The sequence below is a fragment of the Panthera pardus genome, unplaced genomic scaffold (assembly GCF_024362965.1).
Source record: "Panthera pardus isolate Hobbes unplaced genomic scaffold, ASM2436296v1 HiC_scaffold_13, whole genome shotgun sequence".
Taxonomy (NCBI): Eukaryota; Metazoa; Chordata; class Mammalia; order Carnivora; family Felidae; genus Panthera; species Panthera pardus.
Genome location: NW_026526688.1, coordinates 49,218,461 through 49,241,642, shown reverse-complemented (window position 1 = coordinate 49,241,642; position 23,182 = coordinate 49,218,461). Strand labels below are relative to the sequence as shown.

The 23,182-nt window shown below is 40.9% G+C and overlaps 1 protein-coding gene across 3 annotated transcripts in view; it reads left to right on the top strand.

Annotated features, from left to right (window-relative positions):
* The window catches only part of CCDC25 (coiled-coil domain containing 25), a 40,546-nt gene extending 17,840 nt beyond the window's left edge, over positions 1-22,706 (top strand). For all 3 annotated transcript variants that reach the window (XM_019440854.2, XM_019440852.2, XM_053901089.1), the window contains 5 exons: positions 2,775-2,850; positions 6,419-6,522; positions 6,969-7,171; positions 14,740-14,785; positions 19,397-22,706. In XM_019440854.2, coding sequence (XP_019296399.1) covers positions 2,775-2,850; positions 6,419-6,522; positions 6,969-7,171; positions 14,740-14,785; positions 19,397-19,426 — 459 coding nt within the window. In that variant the 3' untranslated portion in view covers positions 19,427-22,706. The remainder of the gene's footprint in view (positions 1-2,774; positions 2,851-6,418; positions 6,523-6,968; positions 7,172-14,739; positions 14,786-19,396) is intronic.
* The last annotated feature ends 476 nt before the right edge of the window (positions 22,707-23,182 follow it).

Here is a 23,182-nt window from a genome sequence, read left to right as displayed (position 1 = left end):
TCCCCAACACGAAGTTTTTTTTTTATGAACCACTTTCTGTTTTTCTTTTTGAATTGGGTTTTTTTACAATAATTCTCAGGGTACCTGCGTGGCTCAGTTGGTTAAGCATCCGACTTCAGCTCAGGTCATGATCTCACAGTTTGTGAGTTCGAGCCCTGCGTCAGGCTGTGTGCTGACAGCTCAGAGCCTGGAGTCTGCTTTGGATTCTGTGTCTCCCTCTCTCTCTGCCCCTCCCCTGCTCATGCTCTGTCTCTCTGTCTCAAAAATAAAAACATTTAAAAAATTTTTTTTTCAGAAGTAGAATCGCTGAGCCAGAAGATAGAAGCATTTGGGAGATGTTTCAAAGACCAGATTGCCCTCTAAAAATATTACGCTAGCTTAAAATGCTACCTGATATATACAGGTTTTCCAGACCTTCCTGGGATTTTATAACTTAAAAAATATAGCAACCTTTTGACAATTTTTCAATAAATGCAAGATGCTATTTCATTATGGTTATAATATTCACTTCTTAATTTACTAGCAAGGTTAAACATTGTGCCCCATCTTTATTTATACTGTTGATATTTTTGAGAACTGTGTTGTAAAGGAAATGAGAAAGATTGTGAACTCTGTGCTGGAACAAAACTCTGGATTCTCCTTGGCAACTTCTTGCCATTTTGGAACTACTTTAAGTTTAGAGGAAATAAAGTATGGTATTACCAAGTTTCCTCTTGGTTCAGATTAAACTTTTTTCTTTTAGACTCTGTGTCAGAAAATGGAAGTAATAGCAGTAGTCCCAAGTTGACATTACCACCGGTTTCTCCATGTGTGAAAAGAAATTTAATTTCATTTTCTTTTGGAAGCACATAATGTGCTCAGTAAAAATAAATGCTTTTTAGGCACCATTTACATGGTTGATCTGTAGTAAACGGCATAGCCTTTTGTACTTAATAGGTACCAAGTACGTGTTAGTGATGGAATAAGACTAGAGTGGTTCAGGATCCAGACTGCTGGATTTGAATCCTGGCTCTGCTGCTTACTGGCTGTGTGACTTTGAGCAAGTTACCTAGCTGTGCCCGTTTTCTCATCTGTAAAAGGGAGCAATCGGTACCTATGTTACTGAGGATTAAGTGAGCTAGCATGACTGAGGCAGTTAGGATAATGCCTGGCACATGCTAAGCATCGTATGTGTTAATTTTGTTGTTGAATTCAATCTAGACCTTGAAGATCACAGATACTCAGCAGTATTCTTTCCTAGGCTGCTTTGGTTTTTGAAAACCCATAGAAGAGTCTCTAATCTCATTAACATGGATGGCACAAAACCCACAGTTACATTCTGACGTTTACGTATTGAGGGCACCTCACACTCTCCACAGAGTTTACTCTGACTTTACTCATAATGCTAAGCTGAGTGATTTTTTTTTAAGTCTGCTCATATTATATTAGAAGTAGCAAAACAGGAAGATGAGGTTGCTTTAGGAATACTGACAGACACAGGTATTAAGAAGGGCTATCAGGATGAAGCCTGACATCAAGGACCAAGAAATTACGTTTCCACGAGAATTTCTTAAGCACCCTACTCTGGGCTCAGTTGCTACAACATGGCTTTAGCCCTGGGTTCATCTCTCACCTCTGTCCTGTCACTTACTAGATTTAGGGGACCTTGGCCCAGTTACTTAACCTTGCTAAGCTTCGTTTCTTCATTGCTAAAGTGAAGGTAAACTATTTCACATGGCTATTTACTTAGTGCCTGGCACATGGTGGGTACTTAAAACATGGTAGCTGTTTTGTTTTTTAATTACTCATTTTGATTTATTTAGCGTAGGGTCAATCTGCTTCTGTGTATTTTAGAAGTCCCTGAAGGCATCATATTATAACCTGGTGTAATGTTTGATATTCTTAATAATGACATTGTGTTATCAAGATGTGAAATTCAGAATCCTTTATTTTAGTGGTCAGAGAATTGCACAGCCTGAGATAGGTCATTGAAGTAATGGCAAACTTAAATCACTTATTTTTTGGTCACAATTTATGTATTTGAGAGATCCCCATTTTCAAACAAAAACAAATTTAGAAACATGATGGTATAAATTAATCTCAAGTATTTAGTAGGAAGAACATTTCGTTCCCATACAGAAGTGCTTCTTTAATCCCATGCCTGGTTGGAGCCAGTACTGAGGTGATTCCATTGCTCTTGCCTCTGAAGTATTTTTGTTGTTTTGGGATGGCTTTGCTTATTCAGCTTTGACTTTGTTACATTATCTGTACAGAAAATGAGTCAATATTATTTTTCCCTTAGGGTGGATGGTTGTATCTAACACACTAAGAGCTGAGTTTCTAATGAAGGCTGATAGATGACCTACCAGATGTTTGACAGCCAAAACTATGAGGTGTCTCTTTGTGAGCAGGGTCGTAAGGACCTCAGCAAAGAAGACTTCCACTTATCAAAAATAGGGCACCATTTCCCTACACGGTTTCTAGAAGTAAGAATGAAGAGAAGAAAGTAACAAGAAAGAGGGGAAAGTTACTCAGGCATAATTATAGTTAATATTGTGGTGGGGGGTTTTCAATACCCTTTTTCCTCACTTCTTAAGTGTTAGTATTTTCTGTATTACTTGTACTGCCTTCTCTCAAACATTCCCATAATAGACTTCATTTTTCAGTGTTCTGAAATATAGTGAAGAGTCTCTGCTTTTAATAAAATTGTGCTTCGTAAGGCACTAAAACCCTGTAAGTGCTCCAGTATCGATCAGTTACAAGGTAGTCGACCATCTGGTTTATTTTTGTTTCAGGGGGAAAAGATAGAAGACATCCCAAAGGAAGTCTTGATGGACTGTGCCCATCTTGTGAAGGCCAATAGCATTCAAGGTCAGTTTTCCTAGAGGTGTTTTCAGAATTAACACCGATTTCTGTGTCTGAAGTAGAATACTTTCAGAGAATATGTCGGGGACTTTGGCTGGAGTCAAAGGAATAATTTGTAGTATGCCTTTCCCCTGTTTTGTCCTTTCAAGTGGCAGTTCTGCTACCTATCAGAGAACTAAAAACCCATCTCCCCACCCCTCTAATGACGGTGGCCCTTTCTTGGCTCTTTCTACCCTGTCTTCCTTCCTTTGACTAGAAAGTTGTCTAGACCTGCCTACCCTTGAGGTTATGTAGAAAGGCTTTCAGAAATGAGGTTAATGGCTAAGCAAGAAATGTGTCTCGTGGTTTTATTTTTAATGTTGTGTGATGTCTTTATTTCTGTCATTTGTCCTTAGATCCTAGAGCTCAAGTCTCTACATCCCTGTTTCCTACTTTTTCTTTCTCTCCTTCTCCTCCTAAATACTTCTTTCTCCCTGCGAATTGTGAAGGTATCGAGTCTGTTGATCTTTTTATCTCCCAGAGAATCTTACTTGGTTGGTCTGGGGTGATCCAGGAGTATCCATATTTTTACAGTGCTCTCCGGGAGATTATAATGTGCAGAGAGGGTTGAGAACAATTGCTCTAAGTGTTTTAGGTAAGGCCTGTAATTCTGGGCTTGGTGCTTCTTTGTTTCTACTGTCAGTAGTAGATTTAATCTGTCAGTAGTCAGTATAGGTCAAGAAGGACAACTTTTGGGGAGGAAATGAGAGTTAAAAAGGGGAGCCAGGAAGGAGATGGTATGCTGCCAAGAATGATTAAGCTAGTTAGGAGGTTGGATTTTGGTGTGTAGGACATAGACCTAGGTAGAGTAGAGGTAAGTTTGGTTTGATGTGAGGGTCAGAGGTGATCCAGAGGGTTGGAAAGAAATCTGCTTTGGGTGGAGGATAAGTGCACAGGGCAGACTGAGAGCAGGTACCAGGGGTAGGTGATTACAGGACAGGAGCTGACTGTGTACCCCTTCTCCATCGCTTAGACTGTGTTTCCTAAATCTAACTTGGGCAGCTTTAATGAGTCAGATACCTAGCCAAAGAAAGTAGAAGGCTGGTCTTGTAGAGCCACTGACTTTCAGCCCCGTAAATCATTAAGTTGCAGTTAGTTTTAGGACATTCCATTTTTATGAGTGGGACAGGGTTTCTTAAGATTTCCAGTTAAGAGCTTCTTTTATTAAAGTAAAAATAATAAAGTTAAAACAATCATTATTCTCTGTGTGTTGCAACCTCTTTCACATGTTCTTGTCCCCTTTCCATGCCCCTGGCTAGCAGATGTAACTTTATTAAAGGATCTTTGGACTCTTTATTCTGGGCCCAGTCTCTTGCTTTGTAATCTCTTTATAGTTTACCAGTTCTAGAGAAAACAGAAGAGAATACTGCCTTACTTCTCTCCGCTCTTTGGCCTTCCACAGTGAGAGCTCACTTAGCAAAATAAGGAGCCAAGCCCAGGAACTTCACTCGTGAGTCCCCAGCAGAGGATGCCAAGGAGTGAAGAAGGGGTTCTCCTGCGAGGTTTGCTAGGGACACTCCATTCCTGTTGCGGTGCAGTTGAAATATTTTCCCCCCTGCTTGACCTCAGAACCGAGGGCGTTGGGTTAATCTTGTTTGTCATCATAGAATCTGGTCAGCCAGTTTATTCATTTTAGAATCTTTTGCTAGATTAAACTTTCTAAAAGCTTCGACACTCCCTGTGACACGCCTCACCTTACCTGTACAATTGAGTCCAGACTTGTTAAGCTGGAAGTTAAGCATCTCTGATCTGACGGCAGGCTTTGTTTCCCTTCAGATTATTTCACAGTCCAGCCAAAGCACGTATTTGCTGTTTTCCTACCTTATGCCTTTGCTTATGTTGTCTCCTTTGCCCTCAGTTTTGTCTTCCCTGTCAATCATCCCATGTCTAGCGCCAAACTAAGGTTCAAGGTCCACCCAGTAGTTGTGGTAATGGTAGTAGAGTTACCGTTGAATGTTAATTACATGTCTGGCACTGTGCTAAGAACATTACAGATTAATTCATTTATCAACCCTACTGAGTTATGCATATTATTTTCATCTGTAGATGAGGGAGCTGAGCTTCAGGGAATTAAGGAACCTGCCCAAGGTCTCAGAGCTCTGAAGTGTGGCAGTAGCTGCATTGAAGTCAGACAGTGTCTATGTAGTCTTCTGTCTTAACCACTAGACTGTATTAACCTCTCCCGTGGAGCCTTTCCTTTCTTCCAGTGTGGGTGACCACTGCCCTTTCTGAGCTACTTCACCATTCTACCTATACCTTTCCAATATCATTTGATAAGTTCTGTTTTTCATCATAGTTATTTATGTACTTATCTGCCTTCCTTCAGTTTTGGAAGGCAAGACCCATTGATCCATATTGGATCTCCCCTAGCACCATGCACATGGAGATTTTTTTCAATCTTAATTTTGAAAAAAAAATTTCAAACCTACAGGAAAGTTACAAGAAAAATATAACTCTTGTATACCCTGTAGTTAGATTCAACAATTTTTCTGTATGCATTTGCTTTCTCTCTATAATGCTCTAATTATTAGGTTTTTGGTTTCTTTTTTTTTTTTTTTAGCTGAACCATTTGGAGGAAAATTATAGATCTTATAACCCTTCAGCATGTCCTAAGAGCAATGACATTGTTTTAAGTGACTGTATTACTGTGATCAAATTTCAGGAAATTTAACATGGATAGAATACTGTTATTTGATACACAGCCCACATGTAAGTTTTTCCAGTTCTCCCACTATGGTCCCTTTATAGCATTTTTTTTTTTTCTCTGATGCAGGATTATGTGTTATAGTTCCTCACCATGTCTCTAGTCTCTTTTTATCTAAAGGCACTACTTTGTCTTTCAAGACATTGACACCTTGAGTGGAGACCAGTTGTAGACTGTCTTGTGATTTGGGTTGGTCTGATTCTTCCACTTGAGCAAGAGTGCATGCATTGCACTCTTCCAAAGCATCTGTGCTTTTATTACTTTGATATGTTTTCTTTGGTAACAGAGTTGCCACTGCTAAAAGAAACTAAAAAAACAAAACAAAACAAAACAAAAAACACCTCTACTGAACCAGTCCAGTTTCCTCATGTTTCCAATGGGATTCTGGGAGCTGTGGGGACTTTCCCTGAGTGACATAGCTGATCATGGTGGTGCAGGTCCCTTAAATCCCAGACCTTGGCCTTTTGCTTTATCTTGCTGTTTAGCCTTTGTTGGATCAAGGACTCCTTTGAGGAAACCTATTCGATCCTTTTCGCTGTAAAAAAAAAAAAAAAAAAAAGTGCATATCATAAACTTTGCATCCGATATAAGGGAGTCTCAGAAGTCCCTGCTTTCCTTCCTAATACTTTTGCTTGAATTGTGTTGTTCACCTTTGCCATTTGCCATTTGTGGGTGGGTTTAAAAAAAAAAAAAGTGTTCTGTGGTTTGAATCACTCGATGGCTATTTATGCGAAGCCTTTTCCTCTGTTGGATTTTGGTAATTTGCCAGTGGGTGAGGGAATGCATTGCTTAGTGTCCTACCCGCATGTTGAAGACAGTCTCTCTTGGCAGGCTGCAAGATGAACAATGTGAATGTGGTATATACACCGTGGTCTAACCTGAAGAAAACAGCTGACATGGATGTGGGACAGATAGGCTTTCACAGGCAGAAGGATGTAAGTGTTGTTCGCCACCAGAGGACACGGAGTGGAGTCCTGGTCTTTTCTGTCTAACACTTTCATTGTCAAAGGCTCAGTATGATGTATGTTTTCTAAGTCCCTCTCAGCTGCATTGCTCACCCCCTAGACAGCGACTCCTTTGTTCTGGGGGGGAAAACGTATGATTAAGATTTCAGTTTTGGGGGTGCCTGGGTGGCTCCGTCAGTTAAGTATCCGACTTTGACTCAGGTCACAATCTTGCAGTTCATGGGTTCAAGCCCCATGTTGGATTCTGTGATGACAGCTCAGAGCCTGGAGCCTGCTTCAGAATCTGACTCCCTCTCTCTCTGCCCGTCCCCCGCTCACACTCTGTCTCCTCTCTCAAAAAAATGAATAAATGTTAAAAAAAATAAAAAATTAAAAAAAAAAAAAAGATTTCAGTTTTGTTCCCCCCTTTCTCAAAGGTGAAAATTGTGACAGTGGAGAAGAAAGTGAATGAGATCCTGAACCGATTAGAAAAGACCAGAATGGAGCGGTTTCCAGACCTAGCGGCAGAGAAGGAATGCAGAGACCGAGAAGAGAGGAATGAGAAAAAAGCCCAAATTCAGGAAATGAAAAGGAGAGAGAAGGAAGAGATGAAGAAGAAGCGAGAAATGGACGAACTTAGGTATGTCTGAGCTACGGTATTGGTGTTGACCTTGGAGATTCCTCACTGCTGATTTTCACCAGGGACCAACCTGAAGGAAGTATATACTGGTGGAGAGAGGGACATAGGACAAGCTCAGGGCCTTAAACAGCTTAGAAAAAGGTAGTTATGCGGATGCGTTGGTCAAATGACATGCTTTTACAGGGGCAGGATATGAGAGCATGTGAAATAAAATAGCTGGTTTTATTCTTAGCTAAACTATCATAGGTTATCTTTAGAGTTTGGTTTGTAAACCTCTTCAGAAGAAAATATGCTATATTAACGGATTAACATCAATTAGTATATTTGAATAAGGTTGTCTTAGCTCCAAAGACCAGTGCCTAAAATCTGTTTTTAGAACCGTTTTTGTTAATATTTTGAAAGTTTGAAGTAATTAATGTCATGAGGCCTATCGCAAAACACTCCATTTTAAAATAGTAAACAGGAGGGGCGCCTGGCTGGCTCAGTCAGTAGAGTGTGTGACTCTCTCTTAGGATTGTGAGTTCAGTCCTCACGTTGGGCATGGAACCTACTTAAAAAAATAAAAATTTTTAAAAATAAGTGAAATGAAAACATAAGACCAAGGGGGAGAGGAAGCAAAAAAAAAAGTTAGGGAGGGAGCCAAACCATAAGAGACTCCTAAAAACTGAGAATAAACTAAGGGTTGATGGGTGCTGAGAGGGAGGGGAAGGTGGGTGATAGGCATTGAGGAGGGCACCTATTGGGATGAGCACTGGGTGTAGTATGGAAACCAATTTGACAATAAATTTCATATTTAAAAAATAGGAAAAAAAGATATATGACACTGTGAATAAAAAGGCTGCTGGTTGATAAATCAAAAAAAATTTTTCTAAATAAAAATAAGTAAAATGATAAATCATAGTTAAAATACAATTTGGGTCCTGAAATACTAGTGTATAAGAATACTGACTGTATTAGTTTTCTGTGGCTACTGTAACACATTATCACAAATTTAGTGTCTTCAGACAACATAGATTTATTATTTTACAGTTCCACCTATCCATACATTAGAAGTCCAACATGGTTCTCACTGGGCTAAAAGGAAGGTGTTAGCAGGGCTGTGTTCCTTCCTGGAACTCTAGGGGAGAATCTGTTTCCTCTTCCAGCTCCTAGAGGCCATCCACATTCCTTGGCTTGTGGCCCCTTCCTCCATCGTCAAAACTGGCAATCTGGCATCTCTTACATCCTCCTTCCAAAGTCACAGCCCCCTCTCCAACCTTCTCTGCTTTTGAGGACCAGGGTGATGACATTGGGCCCACCCAGACAATCCACAACCTCTCCATATAAGATCCTTAACCCAACCACATCTGCAAAGTCCCTTTTGCCAGATGAAGTTACATATTTGCAGGTTCTGGATATTGGGATGTAGACATCTTTGAGTAGGATCATTATTCTCCCTACCACTGGGTATGTTGTGCTATACCTGAGGAGGCTCTTAGGTTTTCTTTGTCGAAGAAGGAATCTAGTCCTGCAACTTCTACTTATAGAATTTCTAGATTTTCCCACATTTTTCCATAGATATCATTTGTGTAAATGTAACAAAAAGAAATTGGGAAAGATGTATTGCTGTGCCTTTGGAAATGGCATAGGATCAAAATGAGCTGTCTTGCCACATGCTGACTTGATTTCCGTAGAATACACTGGATTATTAGAAAGATTGTTGGGTCAGAATGCAGGTATTATGATCAAGTACTGGTATTAGTTATCTGCATGCATGTATTCCTGTTGGGGGTTCTGCTAAAACAGGATAAGTGGCCTCATTTAAAATATAATATTCAAATGGAGAACTCCAGAAGTGTTATCTTGAGTTATAATCTGCTAACATGAGATAAACAAATGCACAGATTTCTTTTGACCTAGATTGTGAGTCTGCTTTGTGTTGTGAGTGAAAGAAAAATTATCAACTTGATCAGTGCAGTAAAATGTGTGTAATTTTGAGCAGTGTGGGATTGAGAGTAGCTTACTCATTTTTGTTTTTAGTGTGGAGTGGAGGAAAGATCGAAAACATGCCTTCTTGTGCCCTTTACAAACCTAACAATTTTGTTTAGAAACCTAATATGTTAGGCATAATAATATCACTTAATGTACTTGAAAACTTAATAAGAGGGGCACCTGGGTGGCTCAGTCACTTGAGCGCCCAGTTCTTGGTTTCAGCTCTGATCATGATTCCAGGGTGGTGGGATCAAGCCCTGTGTCTGGCTCCATGCTAAGCATGGAGCCTGCTTAAGATCCTCTCTCCCTCCCTCCCTTTCTCTCTCCCCCCTCCCTCTCTCTCTCTCCCTCTCCCTCTTTCTCCCTGTCTCTCCCTCTCTCCCTCTCCCCCTCTCCATCTCTCTCTCTGCCCTGCTTGCACACATACATTCTCTCTAAAATAAAAAATAATAATAGTTTTTTTAAAAACTTTAAAAACTTAAGAATAGCTAACATTTTGGGACACTTGTCATCTTCCAAACACTGTACTGGGTTTAGCTGCGTGATCTCATTTAATCCTAGCAATAGCCATGTAAGTCAAATATTGTTATTGGTGTTTTCTAGAAGAGCAAACTGAACCTAAAAAGCATGTAAGTAACTCACCCAAAGTCACATAATTAATCTGATTCTCAAGTTCGTACACACTATTACCACACTTTTCTGCCTCGTTCAGTCTATTCAGTATTAAAGTAAAATTTTACTATAAATCAAGTAACTTATGGCAATTTATCTTAAAATACATTACATTTTTGTTTCAAATTAAGCTGTGTACTTGTAAAATTTAGGGAATTTTGTATGTTTGATTTTACTAGTTTAAATTAAAACACAATGTTCATATCTCAAATTTTCTTTTATTGTTTCAACAACACAAAACATTTAAATTAGCTGAGAGGGAAAATTCTCATTGTTATTGAATGAAATTTTTGCTTCAAGAGCAAATTTAGTCAGTCCCATTTTCTTTCTTTTTTTAAAAATGTTGATTTATTTATTTGAGAGAGAGCACACGTGTGAGCAGGGGAGGGGCAGAGAGAGAGGGAAAGAGAGAGAATCCCCACAGAGCCAGATGTGGGGCTTGATCCCACCAACCATGGGATCATGACCTGAGCCAAAATCAAGAGTTTGACACTTAACCAACTGAGCCACCCAGGTGCTCCTAATCAATCCTATTTTCTAAGTTGTCCCTAGTCACTTGTATTTTTTCCATTTGTTTTCTCAGACACAAATTTTTATCCTCTTATCACTCTGGTAACATATATATCAAAAAGAAAACGTAAGTGGAATAAATGGAAAAATCACTTTTCTATTCTGTGTTTTTCTACTTCGTCCCTACCGCTTTCTTTTTAATACACTTTCACGGATCTCAGGAAACCAAAAGACCCCACTTTTTTGGTGTTCATTTCTGTGAAACCGACGCCGCAAAACTGACTTGCTTTCACAAGCTGCCGGAAGGTAGCAGGAGGCGGGGCAGAGCTGCGGGGCTGGGGACCGACGCAGTGACCTAGCACGTGTTGGCTTGGCAGGCTCACCGCTGCCGTCTGGGTGCCGTGTTCCGCAGCTTTGGCGAGATCCCAGCAGCAAGCTCCGCGCTTCTGAGCTGTTTTAGAATCTTTTCTCACATCCGTAGGGCTTCATACGTCACTTTAATTTTGGTCTTTGACTCTTCCACCTGAGAGGTCAAATGCTGTGCCTACAGAAGCCTCTCATTCCAAAGTCTTTCTCTTGGCTTTCTGACAGCGAAAATTTTATTAAGTTTCACCAGCAGTTGGTTCTTTTATTTGGAACATCTGGTAGGGAATGTCCACTTTAGTTGCTCTGATTGCTTAAGAAATTGACTTTTGAATCTGCAGGGGATTCTACAGAGAAGCCAGGAAGCTATTCTTATCTTGGAAGCTATCCCCAGTGCTTCCAGATGGTTTCAGTGAAGAAACACTCAACAGCCTCACATCCACAGATCTCCAGCTTCCTTCCAATTCTGAAACCATTATTCAGACTCTGGTCTCCTTTACCCTCTCAGCTTTTTGAACAAGAATGGCAATGGAAAAAAGTGGATCAAATTGCCATTGCATTGTCCCAAGTTCTTTGAGCTCTAGGTAGGATCTTATCCATCAGCCTTCAGCTCAGCAGTGAACAAGGCAAAGCCTACCACACAGAAGGCACTGACTTCCTTTTCAGAGGCACAACAGTAGCCCCTGGAGACAACTCCATCTTGTTCTTGTAGATGGAGCCCTTTACTCCTTGTCCTCAGTGTGCAGAAATTGTAATGATCTGGTAATGTACATAAGTCTCCATAAAGACCATCTTCTCAGGTAGGTTTTAGAAATATTTGAGTTGTTGGGAGGGTAGTATATTAACACCCTCTGTTAACCATTTTGTAAAAATTCCCCTTCCTTAGACTTTGTGTGTTAATTCTCACCACCTTATTCGTTAGCTCCTTAAACAGTTTTTGTAGCTCACACATGCCCTGTCAGGCTAGGATCTAATGGGGTTCTGGTTTAGAGATTCTTTGCATAGAGTTAGGTGTAGGGAGGAATCCTCACATGTTATTTTCTTTCCATGACTGCTACCTTATAAGCCATACATAGAGTAAGAGAAAATAACAGGAGAGACTCCACACAGGTTTTCAAAGTAGTTGGAGTCTTAGAAGTGACTTTGGCTTGGAGAGTGAGAGAAGGAGAACAGCTTCTACTCAGTCTACCTTTGGTTTTAGTGAGCAGGCATTTGGAGAAAACCTTTAAGCAGGTTACCTGGGAGTCTCCCAGTAGACACCATCATTTATTGGCATATACTGGGGAAGAGTATCCATGGCTGTCTTCAGTGTGTCCAGTAGTGTGGTTTCATCTCCATAGCTGAACTTGTTGTCACATCCAAGTAAAAGCTTACCTACTCCATTTCAGTCTTGTGTTCACTTATTTGGCCTTTGTGGTAGTGTGACAAACACTATTAACATCAAGACCAGGTTCCACCATGTGGATGTTGAAGCCAGAAGAAATAAATAATGGAGAAATGTAGTTAATAGAGGGTAAGTGAGTAACAAATCAGAAAAGAAAAAGATAGGGACTATGACTACCTGAGATAGAGATTTTTCAAAATTGGGAGCCTAGAAGGTTGAAATTTGAACCCAAGTATGATAAAGGTTTATGTTTTGGAAATCTTGCTTTGCTGACCAGATTGGGAAGGGAACCAGGTAGGTGTGGCGAGGCCAGCTAGCAAGATTGGGAAGGGAACCAGGTAGGTGTGTCGGGGCCAGCTAGCAAGCTTGTGCAGTCGTCCACACGACAGATGTTGGTAGCTTGAAATAGGGTGGTGATGTGGAGGTGGAGAGAAGTGGACCAGGGAGAAGTAACTTTGTAGATAAAATCACAAGATCTGAAGATAGTTCAGATTGAGGGTGTGGGGGCAGAGAAAAAGAATGGCTCCTGGGTTTCTGGTCTATGAAATGGAATGGATAGTGATACAATTCTTTGAGCCAGGGAGTCCTGGAAAAGAACCAAACTTTTTGGTAGTGGGGTGACCATGGGTTGCACAGGGACATATGAATCTGAAAATACCTTTGAGGTACCCAAAAAAGTGTCAGATAGGCCATTGGATGGGTGGGATGGAGCTCGGAGGAGGGGCCCTCAGACCCATTGGTACTGGAACCTGGCTTGTGAGTACTCATCGTCATTTTAACCTCCACAGGTGGTTTAACAGTGCAGCCATGATTGAGATTTCCTGCCCTGCCCACTCTTTTCTCAGCATGCCTTTCATGTAGTGTATGGATCTTACCTATTTATTTCTTCCAGACACCACTTTGTCTGACATCCTTCACCTGATCTGTCTCCAGTTATCTCCCAGATGGTTGTCTCTAACTGTGACATTTCTTCTCTCGAGTTCTCAGTTTTCAGTTTCTACAGTACACATCTACTTGGATATATCTCAGCTGTGGCGTTACTTTCTTCAAATTGCCCAAGCTAGAAACCTTGATGTCATCCTTGATTCTTTGAGCTTTATCCTTTCTTACCAGGACAGCTGCTAACAGCATGGACTCGTGTCCTCAGGTGGGGACGTTGCAGCAGCCTGGAGCATGATGGCAAGAGTGTGAGCTCAGGAGTCTGATGTGGGTGCAAAAGCCCGCTTCTCCATTAGTTGGTTAGCTGGGAGACTTTGGACAGCTTCCTTAACTTCCCTGACTCTGCCTCCTGTATGTTCATTTTTTTTTTTTTTTCATTTCAAATTTTTAAATTCCAGTTAACATGTAGTGTAATTTTGGTTTCAGGAGTAGAATTTAGTGATTCATCCCTTAAACACAATACCCAGTGTTCATCACAAGTGCCGTCTTTAGTACCCATCACCCATTTAGCCCATCCCTCACCCACCTCCCTCCAGCAACCCTCAGTTTGTTCTCCATATTTAATCATCTCTCGTGGTTTGTTTCCTTCTCTCTTTTTTTTACCCCCTTTCCGTATGTTCATTTGTTTTGTTTCTTAAATTCCACATGAGTGAAATCATAGGGTATTCAGTAGGCATAGTACTATCAATTGCCTTATAAGGTGGTTGGGGTTAGTAGTAATTTTTGAAGCATATAACGCAGATTCTAGCAAATAAAGAATACTTGGTAAATGGTAAATACTGTTATTATTAACTAATCTCCTTGCCTTTATTTCCCTTCTCCCTCTTTTCTGTCTACTACAGATTACCCTTTTTAAAACACTGGTATTATGTGGTATCACTTTCCTTTGTCTCTTTGTGTATTTTTAATTGAACTTTTTGTATAGCTGTGGCTTGAATAGGCCTTATCTCCCTTCCTGGTAAGCTCTTTGGGAGCAAGGCTTTGGCTTATTCATCATTTTCTGTTTTCTTCCTGTCTTATCCTCCACCCAGGCTTAGCATAGGGCTTTATACATCACGGATATTTACTAAATGCTTGTTGAATCTCTTATGTCTCTTCTCTACTCCCATCTTATATTGTGGCTTCTTGCTGTTCACATTGTGTTAACTCACTCAATTAGGACAACATAATTGGGCCCTACACATTCAGCCTAATTCCCTACTTGGCCTTCAGACTCCACTTGAATTGGTTTGAAATGTCATTATAAACACCAACTCTTTGTCTTTGCCCCTACCATTCTCTGCGTCTGCCTCCCTCACTGATCCCACATATTTATTAGGCTCCCTTTGGGTTCTGCCTCATCTGAGGAGAGGGCCCCAGCAGCCCTGCCCACGCTGATGCATTTCCGCTTGAATTCCTGTAGCATCTGCGACCTGGGCAGTATGCCCCGACTAGGAATCCGATCTGCTCTTGGCTGTAGATGGATTTCCTCATCTGAATAATGCCACCTACCTCCCAGTCAGTGTGGAGATGACATGAGTCTGAGGAAGCACTTTGTAAACTATAAAGCACTGGGCACATCTTATTTACTGTTCAGAGATCTCTGCCTCTTTTCTGTTGCACTCTCCTTGAGGGCAGTGATTATATTTTCTTCCAAAAAGACCCTCAACAGTGCTGGATGCATGGTAGATGTTCAGGAAATACTTGTTGGCTCGATAACCTGATTGCAAATGTGTGTTTCTTCTTCTAGGAGCTATTCGTCGCTAATGAAAGTTGAGAATATGTCTTCAAATCAGGTATGTTCAAGTTATTTGCTCTAATGTTGTGCCTTAAAATAATTAAGAGTTTTTAATAATTGAGTTACTAGCCAATACCGACTCGTGTGTTGCTGATGGCTTGACATGATTTGGTAACCATCGTACACTCAAGTGGATTCTATGAGGCATCGCCCCTCCTCCCCTGTGGACTCGCTCATGTGTTTTTAAAGTAGGTCACCTTGTGGAAAGAGATTGTTGTACGTTGTTGTGAAGTGTGGTCTGATAGTACTTCCTAAGATAAAAAGCAACGATGATCCATATTACAGTACTGAAAGAATCTTCTTAGCATTAGCACCTAATTATTTTCTTAGAACCATGTCAGAGACTTCTTGTCCATGAGTACTATCTTCCCCGAATTTATTTTCAAGTGACTGGCGATAGCACAATTTAGCTATCACTTAACAGTCTGCAGAAGATTGAAACTGGGTGGATATATTTGCTATATTGCATATTTTATAGTGTAGTTTACAAATATAGTTGACCCTTGAACAATATGGGGTTAGGTACCCCAACCCCTTACGCAGTTGAAAATCTGCATATAACTTTTGACTCTCCCAGAACTTAACTACTGGTAGCCTACTATTGACCACAAGCTTTACCCGTAACATAAACAGTCAATTTAACACATGCCCCCCCTTTTTTTTTTTTTTTTTTTATTTATTTTTGAGAGAGAGAAAGAGGGAGCATGAGTGAGCAAGGGAGGGGCAGAGAGAGAGAGAATATCCCAAGCAGGCTCCACACTGTCAGTGCAGAGCCCGATGCGGGGCTTGAGCTCACACACCAAGAGTTCATGACCTGAGCCGAAATCAAGAGTTGGATGCTTAACTGACTGAGCCACCCAGGCGCCCCAATTAACACATATCTTATGTTATACATATTATGTACTGTATTCATACAATAAAGGAAGCTAGAGACAAGAATATAAAATCATAAAAAGTTTATACATTTACAGTGCTGTACTATATTTATTGAAAAAGATCTGTAAAAGTGGACCTGTGTGGTTCAAAACCATGTTTTTCAAGGATCAACTATATATGCTTTAGATCTGTGTTGTGTAGGATACTAGGCACTAATTACGTGTGGCTATTTAAATTTAATGAAAACTTAATTTAATTTAAAAACTCAGTTCCTCAGTCATACTAGCCACATATGGCTAGTGGTTACCATATTGGATGGTGCAGAAATAGAACATTTCCATCATCACAGAAAATACTGTTAAGCAGTATTGCTTCAGATGCTTAGAAAGAATTAATAGAATGTAAGATCCCTTAAAGGTCATCTAGTCAAACCCCATATTTAGTTCATAAATTGGAATTCTTAGTAGGACTTTACACCTTGTTCATATCTGGATGTCCTTCTAAAAATGAGTAAGAACAATATTCTTATTCATGTCTCTGTGAAGAACAAAATTTATGAGGCTTCTTTGTGAGTCAGAGATGTAGCCTTGTACTTTATCCTGAAACATTCCAGGGTAGCATTATGTAATTAAATACAGCCTTGAATTTGAAGTTTAGAGCCTTAAACTGTCATTTACTAATTGGATAAGCCTAATGAAGTGATGTAACCTCTCTGAGGGAGATTTCATCAGCAGTGGAAGAGACCTGTTACTTCATGGGTCTGCACTAAAATTTAAACAAGGACATATATATGAAAGTTCTTCCTTAGTCTATGAATATAAATGGTCATTGTTATTTTTTATTTTTTATTATTTTTTGAGAGAGAGAGATACTGCATGAGCGGGGGAGGGAAGGAGGAAGAGGGAGAGAGAATCTTAAGCAGGCTTCATGCACCAGCATGGAGCCCGATGTGGGGCTCTATTTCAGAATCATGAGATCAGGACCTGAGCCAAAATCAAGAGTTGGACACTTAACCAACTGAGCCACCCAGGCACCCCAGTCATTGTTATTTCTTACTGATAGAGTCCTTAGTTGCTCTTTCCCCACACAGTATCAGGATTAATGACGATGAGATGTATTTAATTGCTTCTGGAAACTACTCTTGGATTTCTTGGAACTCTTAAAACAGCTTAATAGTCAAACAAGTCTTTAACATACCCTAAATCTAATGTCTTTGTTTTGTGCTTATTGTTGTTTATCAAAATGTTCTGTTATTTAGAGACTACGCCAGCAGAAATCTGGCACCTATATAATGTTATGTACGACATTAGGCATTTTCATTTCCATCATTGTTGATTTTTAAAGTTTGAGCGTTCTGGAATTAATACACACAGACAAATATACATACATATATCCATACACACACATACACGTGATCTGATTAGTGACAGATGTTAAAAGTTCCAGGATTAGCAAGTCAGATTTGTAGAACAAAGGATCACGAACTCTTCTACCTTTCCCCTTCCCTCTGTTGCTTATTCCTCTGTCCCTGAGTTCCAGGTTTCAATCAGATTCACATTTCCAAGGAAGTTTTTGCACTGGGTATTTTTATTCTCTCTTGTAGTGGAAGGACTCTTACAGCTTTCCCCCCGACTTCAAAAGAATAGGTTTTAATTCTCCTTGTAACTTTCTGCTGTTGAGGGGATTACAGACCTTTTATGATCTAATTTGGCTGCACACTCAGTTGATTTTCAGTTAAAGCCTAGTGTTTATATAAGATAGGACTTGATTTTTTTTTTTTTTTCTTTTTTTGAGAGAGAGAGCACGAGCTGGGGAGAGGGCAAAGGGAAAGGGAGAGAGGAAGAGAGAATCTTAAGCAAGAACCATGCTCAGTGCAGAGCCCATTGCTGAGTTTGATCTCACGACTCTGGGATCATGACCTGAGCTGAAATCAAGAGTCAGACGCTCAGCCGACTGAGCCAGCCAGGCGCTCAAAGGACTTGATTTTTAATTAAGCTCATATAAATTTATCAGGAAAAATATTAGTCTTCCACTCTGAAGTTGGTTTTAATTTTGAGCTTTTGTTCTATTTAGAATAATTCTTTTCAATCTGTAACTTCTACCTAGCCTTTCTAAATTTGGTGCCAATAAACAGTTAACTTTCAATTCAGTTTTATTTCCTTATCACTTTATAGGTGGATGACAGGATACCTGTTTTGCTACATTGAAAAACATATTGGGGCGCCTGGGTGGCTCGTTGGTTAAGTATCTGACTCTTGATTTTAGCTTAGGTCATTATCTCACGATTTGTGAGATCGAGCCCCGAGTTGGGCTCTGTGCTGGCAGCTGGCAGCATGGGGCCTGCTTGGGATTCTCTCTCTGCCTCTCCCCCACTCACACTTGCCACATACTTGCTCTCTCTCAAAATAGATAAACTTTAAAAAAAAAAAAAAAAGAAGGAAAAACATATTGACTGTTAAAGGGAATCTTAAATGTAAAAATTGTCCAAATAAAGTCTTGGTCTCAGACATATATTTAAAAGTTACTGTAATCCCCAGATACAGATCTGCACACACGCCGGAACTCTGCGGATCTGACTCCCGGCTTTTATAGAGAGTGACACACTTTCATTGTCACCAGCCCAGATTATCTTAGAGCATTTTTCCTCCTCAGTGTTCCAGATCTAATGCTGACCTTCGAGACAGATGGTGACTCTCTGAACATCTGTAATGCTGTGATGTCAGCGTCAGACTCTAGAGCAGTCACAGTTCTGGTTCTGGCATAGAGTACCAACAGGAGTTTTCTCTGGGTACAGTTATCTAAGACATTTTTACTGTGGCCTGGGTGCATTGTGCTAATTGAAGAAAAGCACAGAGGAAACTACTGAATGAAACCGGAGATCAAACCAAACTTCAGACCATTGTTTCCTGCCTATATCTCCTGTTTCCTTACCCATCTTTCATAAGAGCTATTAAGAAGGTGAAAAACATATACACCTGTAAGCCTGAGCCCTCTCCTCTTCTCTAACAGCTCGGGTATCAAGCAATGGGAAAGAGAAGCTGCAACAATTGATATGTTCAGGTTGAGACATTTTCAAGCGAATGTCCCAAACTTACACTATTAGTAAACATTGGCACCTGGAGCAGTGTTCAGGGCATGCGGTAGCTCAAAATGGAGTCTGGCACTCTTTTGTACTTGGCCTTCAGGACTCGTGTATAAGCCACACAATAAAATCAGCGCCTTTATACTACATACCATCATGTCGGGTTTTTAATCAATAACTTGGCAGGCTAACTAACTTGGTGTCTAGCCTGTGGCTTCCCAATCACTTTTCCTATTTAGAAAAAAAAAAAAAAAAGAAAAAACATCTTGTGATAACCTTGAGGCTCAAAATAATGGAATGTAGACCAAAGAAGGGTTTGCATACTGGCAGGATCATGGGCAGAAGGTTTGAGGCAAGATCTGTTTGGATTCCTATCTTGGTGTATTTGCTGAAGGAGCCTTACTTCATACTTTGGAAACCACTGGTCACTTGTCACTATGTTATTAACAACTTAGAGAAGCCAGCTCTTTTAAACAACTCCTACTTTCAGATAGAGAATTCGTGAGTGAATTTAGTGATTTTACTTTTTACTTTCTGACCGCTGCAGTTACGCATGAGGAAGCTTATTACTTAAGACTAATTGTGTACATTTTTTAAACGGAGTTATTTATTTTGAAGACTTTCACAGTGTACCTTTTCTCTTTCCTACAGGACGGCAATGATTCAGATGAATTCATGTAAATGGAGGAAAGGACCTTTTAAAGATGTGAATTTAGGGACAGTTGCAGACGTTTTGATTTCATCTGTGTTCTGAGTTATAAAAAAATGAGTAAAATTCTACCTTCATTCTACACAAATATTACCAACTTCAGAGTTTAAAAAAAAAAAGTGTTTCCTTTTTTGCCAACAGAAAAGGATCAGATATTTATAATATATTTGGACTTGAAAATAGCACATAACTTTAGGAAAGTGAAAATATTTTTGCCGGAACATGTCTTAGTACCTCATGAAACTTGGCTGCCCTTGTTCCTGGGATAGACTTTAGAATGAACCAGCTCTGAAAAGTATTTGTTACTGTGCTCTGTCCCTGAAAACAGATGTCTTGAAAACCTTTTCATGTTCTTAAAATAGCTTCACTTCTGTTAAGAAGAATGTATTAGTGAGCAGTATATGCGAATGTTCCCCTCAGCCTTGATTTCCTGACTAGAAAAAAAAAGCTTATGGGTTTTGATGGTGGTGGTGATATTTTCAGAAGGTTGCTGGCTTCAGTATTCCCGTTCCATTGTGTCACCTGAGTCTCTTAGCGGAGTTGTCCTCAGCTCCCAGCTTGTCCTAACTTTTCCCTTCTGCATCCTTTCTCTGAGCGAGGGCCTCCCCCCCAGGTACCATCGTACTTAGAGAAGTAGTCAGTGTTCATCAAGGTTGGGCGTGTGGCAGTGTTTACCTGAACACCACGTAACCCAAGCCACGTGCCTGACGACTTCCAGGCTCTGGAGCCATTTCTCAGCACTGAGGGGAGAAACCGGAAGGCATGCTCTGCGTCCTTTTGAAGATGTAGGTTACCTGATTTTTGTCTTGGGATGCAGCCTAAAATAAAAGTCCGTGTTGCGGTTATGATTTTAGGAAAAAACATTAAGCATTTCATGAGCCAGCCAAGTAATTTGTTTATTTACCTTGAAATAATATTTATTTTGATTTGTAACCCCAGAGTTCAGATTTCTCAATTGTAGACCCAATAACTTAATATGTAACAAGACTGCTCATCTGAACCACCTCCTCTTCAGTGTGATTCCAAATAGAAGACCTATTTTTATTGCAGTCCCTATAGGAAGAGACAAAACAAAACCATGAAAGGGGAAAAGAATAAAGCCTGCAGGTCAGGAGGCATGCAGATTCACATTTTAACCACACCCAGAGCTCTACACGCAACTTCTTTTATTCTTCACTGTATTCTAACCCAGCAAAAATTATCTCCTCCAACAAATACTCTACCTATAATAGCACTTTGGAACTATGGGTAAAACCAAAAGACTTCAGTGTTTCTATTTATCCCAAATTGGTGTGTGGAGTTGGAAACTGGAAAATTTCCCTGAGGCATAGCTCAGCCAGATTTTTGAGAGGGGGTATGGGAAATGACTCCAGAAATTAATGATGGTGCGTGTGTGTGTGTGTGTGTGTGTGTGTGTAATAATATTCACCCTGGGGTTCTGTGATTTTAAAAATGTAATAATAAAGAATCATTTTTTATTTGGAAGGACATTGATACATGAATTCTTAGAATCTGCTCATTATCCCCATCCCCAAGCTGGTTTTGGGGATGATCTGGCTCTAAAAAAAAAATACCCTCATCCATCTGAGACTCAACATGGCAGGTTCTAGAGGGGTATCTTCTTCCTCCCCCACTGTCACGTGCATCTCGTCCCCACACCAGATGCCCGCTGGGCCAAAGTGCATGACCTTCCCCAAACCCTCTCTGGATTGAGTGTGAGCTGATAGCGGTGCCTCTTCAGTGAGCTGGCCGCCCTGCCCGGTACGGAGGCACGTCTTTCACGCTGCGGCAAACACCGAAAACGGGGACATCTTGCCTCTAGCCCCACCTGCGTCACCTCACCCTGCCACCACTTCCGAAGGACTCCTCTGTAACCCACGTCACAACAGGTGTAGCTGGGCCTTTTGAAGCAGGCCTGTATTTTGAGTGCAGTGTGAGAGATCCTGGGGTCCGAATTTCAAACATGTCCTAATTCTCCCCACACTGGTTTACAACGTCAAGGCCTCTCTGAATTCTCCAAGTTGGATTCCTAGCTCCCTGCCTGTGTGTGTTGGGCAGTCTTTTCCCCAGCACCCAGGATCCCAGGAAAAAAACAACAACAAGGACATTTTCTCTTGAGGACACTGGTTCAGTGACAACAGGTCAAAATTCTGGCACTGGAGCCATCTCATTTCTTGCTATTGGCATGTTTCCTAAACTTGCTATAGGAAAATTCCCAATCGTTACTTTTATGAGCTGTGCCCTTGATCAAATCCCTGCCTCCTGAGGGCTTCTCTTATTAACTGTCTCATTTCCCCACTCACCTGCCTGTGGGTGAGGTTCACATTATTGAATTTACTTCACAAACTCTGCTCTGTCTTACTCTTACAGCTAAAGAATTTGTTTCTTACCCACCTTTGTTGACCTGGGCTCACGATCTTCTGGCAAGGGAGCTCTGTCACAGTTCCTGTGCAGGAACACGTATTCGGAAACTTCCCAAAGCACAGAAGGCTTTGACATTAGCAGAATAGGCAATAAGCGTTAGCTGAGCCCCATCGGTAGCTCACGTTTATTTTGTTGTATTGTTTATGACTCTGTCTCGAAGCACAGGTTTGGGTGAGCCTTTTAACTGTTCAGTGCCAGGGTTTCCCCACTCAGGAAGGAAGGCGTCAGGAGTACGCAGAGGAGTAGAGAGAATTAAGCCCTAGCCTCCAGCTCGGAGCCAGTGCTCTCCCTCCACGTTTGCATCTGAGAGGGGAAACCCTTGTTCTCATAGAACAGGTTATGGGGAAAACTGCACAGGGTAGGGAAATAGAACACTTCTCCAGTTCTTCCTAAGCTGTGATGCGAAGCCTGCTCTTTCTGTGTTTGGTTGGAAGTGTAGCATGGTGAATAACAAATCTCATACTCAACATGAGTAAAGTCGGTGGGCAACCTTCTGATGTTAAAGTAGACTATGAAACAGTCTGTAACTTAATAAAATCAGAAGTGTAAAATTAGAAACTTAAATTCCAAGCTGTCAGCCTTGACCCGTGTAACTCCAGCGAGTGTGACAGCTCAGAGATGAGGAAGCCACTGCCAGTGCCCAGGCAGACTCACATTCGAGTTTCACTCCGTGACAGCTCTCTGCTCGGCACACGTGGGCCCGGCACGGGGCAAGAGACTTTATGTGTGCTGTATCATTTCACGAACGAGAAGATGCCAGCTGCATAGTCATCATGTCCTAGATGAATGATATGTAAAATTCAATAAAAGCTTATAGTTTGAGTAGAACCAAGTGTGTAGGGGATTTTACTTTTCACTTTGCTCCTCCAAGCCTCAGGCTCACTGATGGGCTCTGCATGCTTATTTTAGGCCAGTAGGAACGGGGAGGTTCCTGGCTGCCTGAAATGATGCCCTTCAAACAGTTTTGCTTCTTAGTGGGAGGAAAAGAACAAACTAGGGTGAAGGGAAGATTGCCTAGGAATCCGGGAAGAGATTCCAGGAAGAGAAGTCAAAAGCCTGGCGCTCAAGGGCCATGATACTTGAGCTCTGGTATTTGAAGTTCACGACTTGATAATCCTGCCTGCCACAAATCCTAGGGGTCTGCTGAGATTTTGACCAGGACAAGGCTACAAATGTGAAGACTTGCTGGAATGATACCCTTGAGGAGTGGAGTGGTCCAGACCAGCGTTGTTGACAGCTGTAGCCCTTCTGTGGCAGTGCTTATTCTGTAACTGAGTGCGTTTGCAGGCAGGTATGGGGGTAGA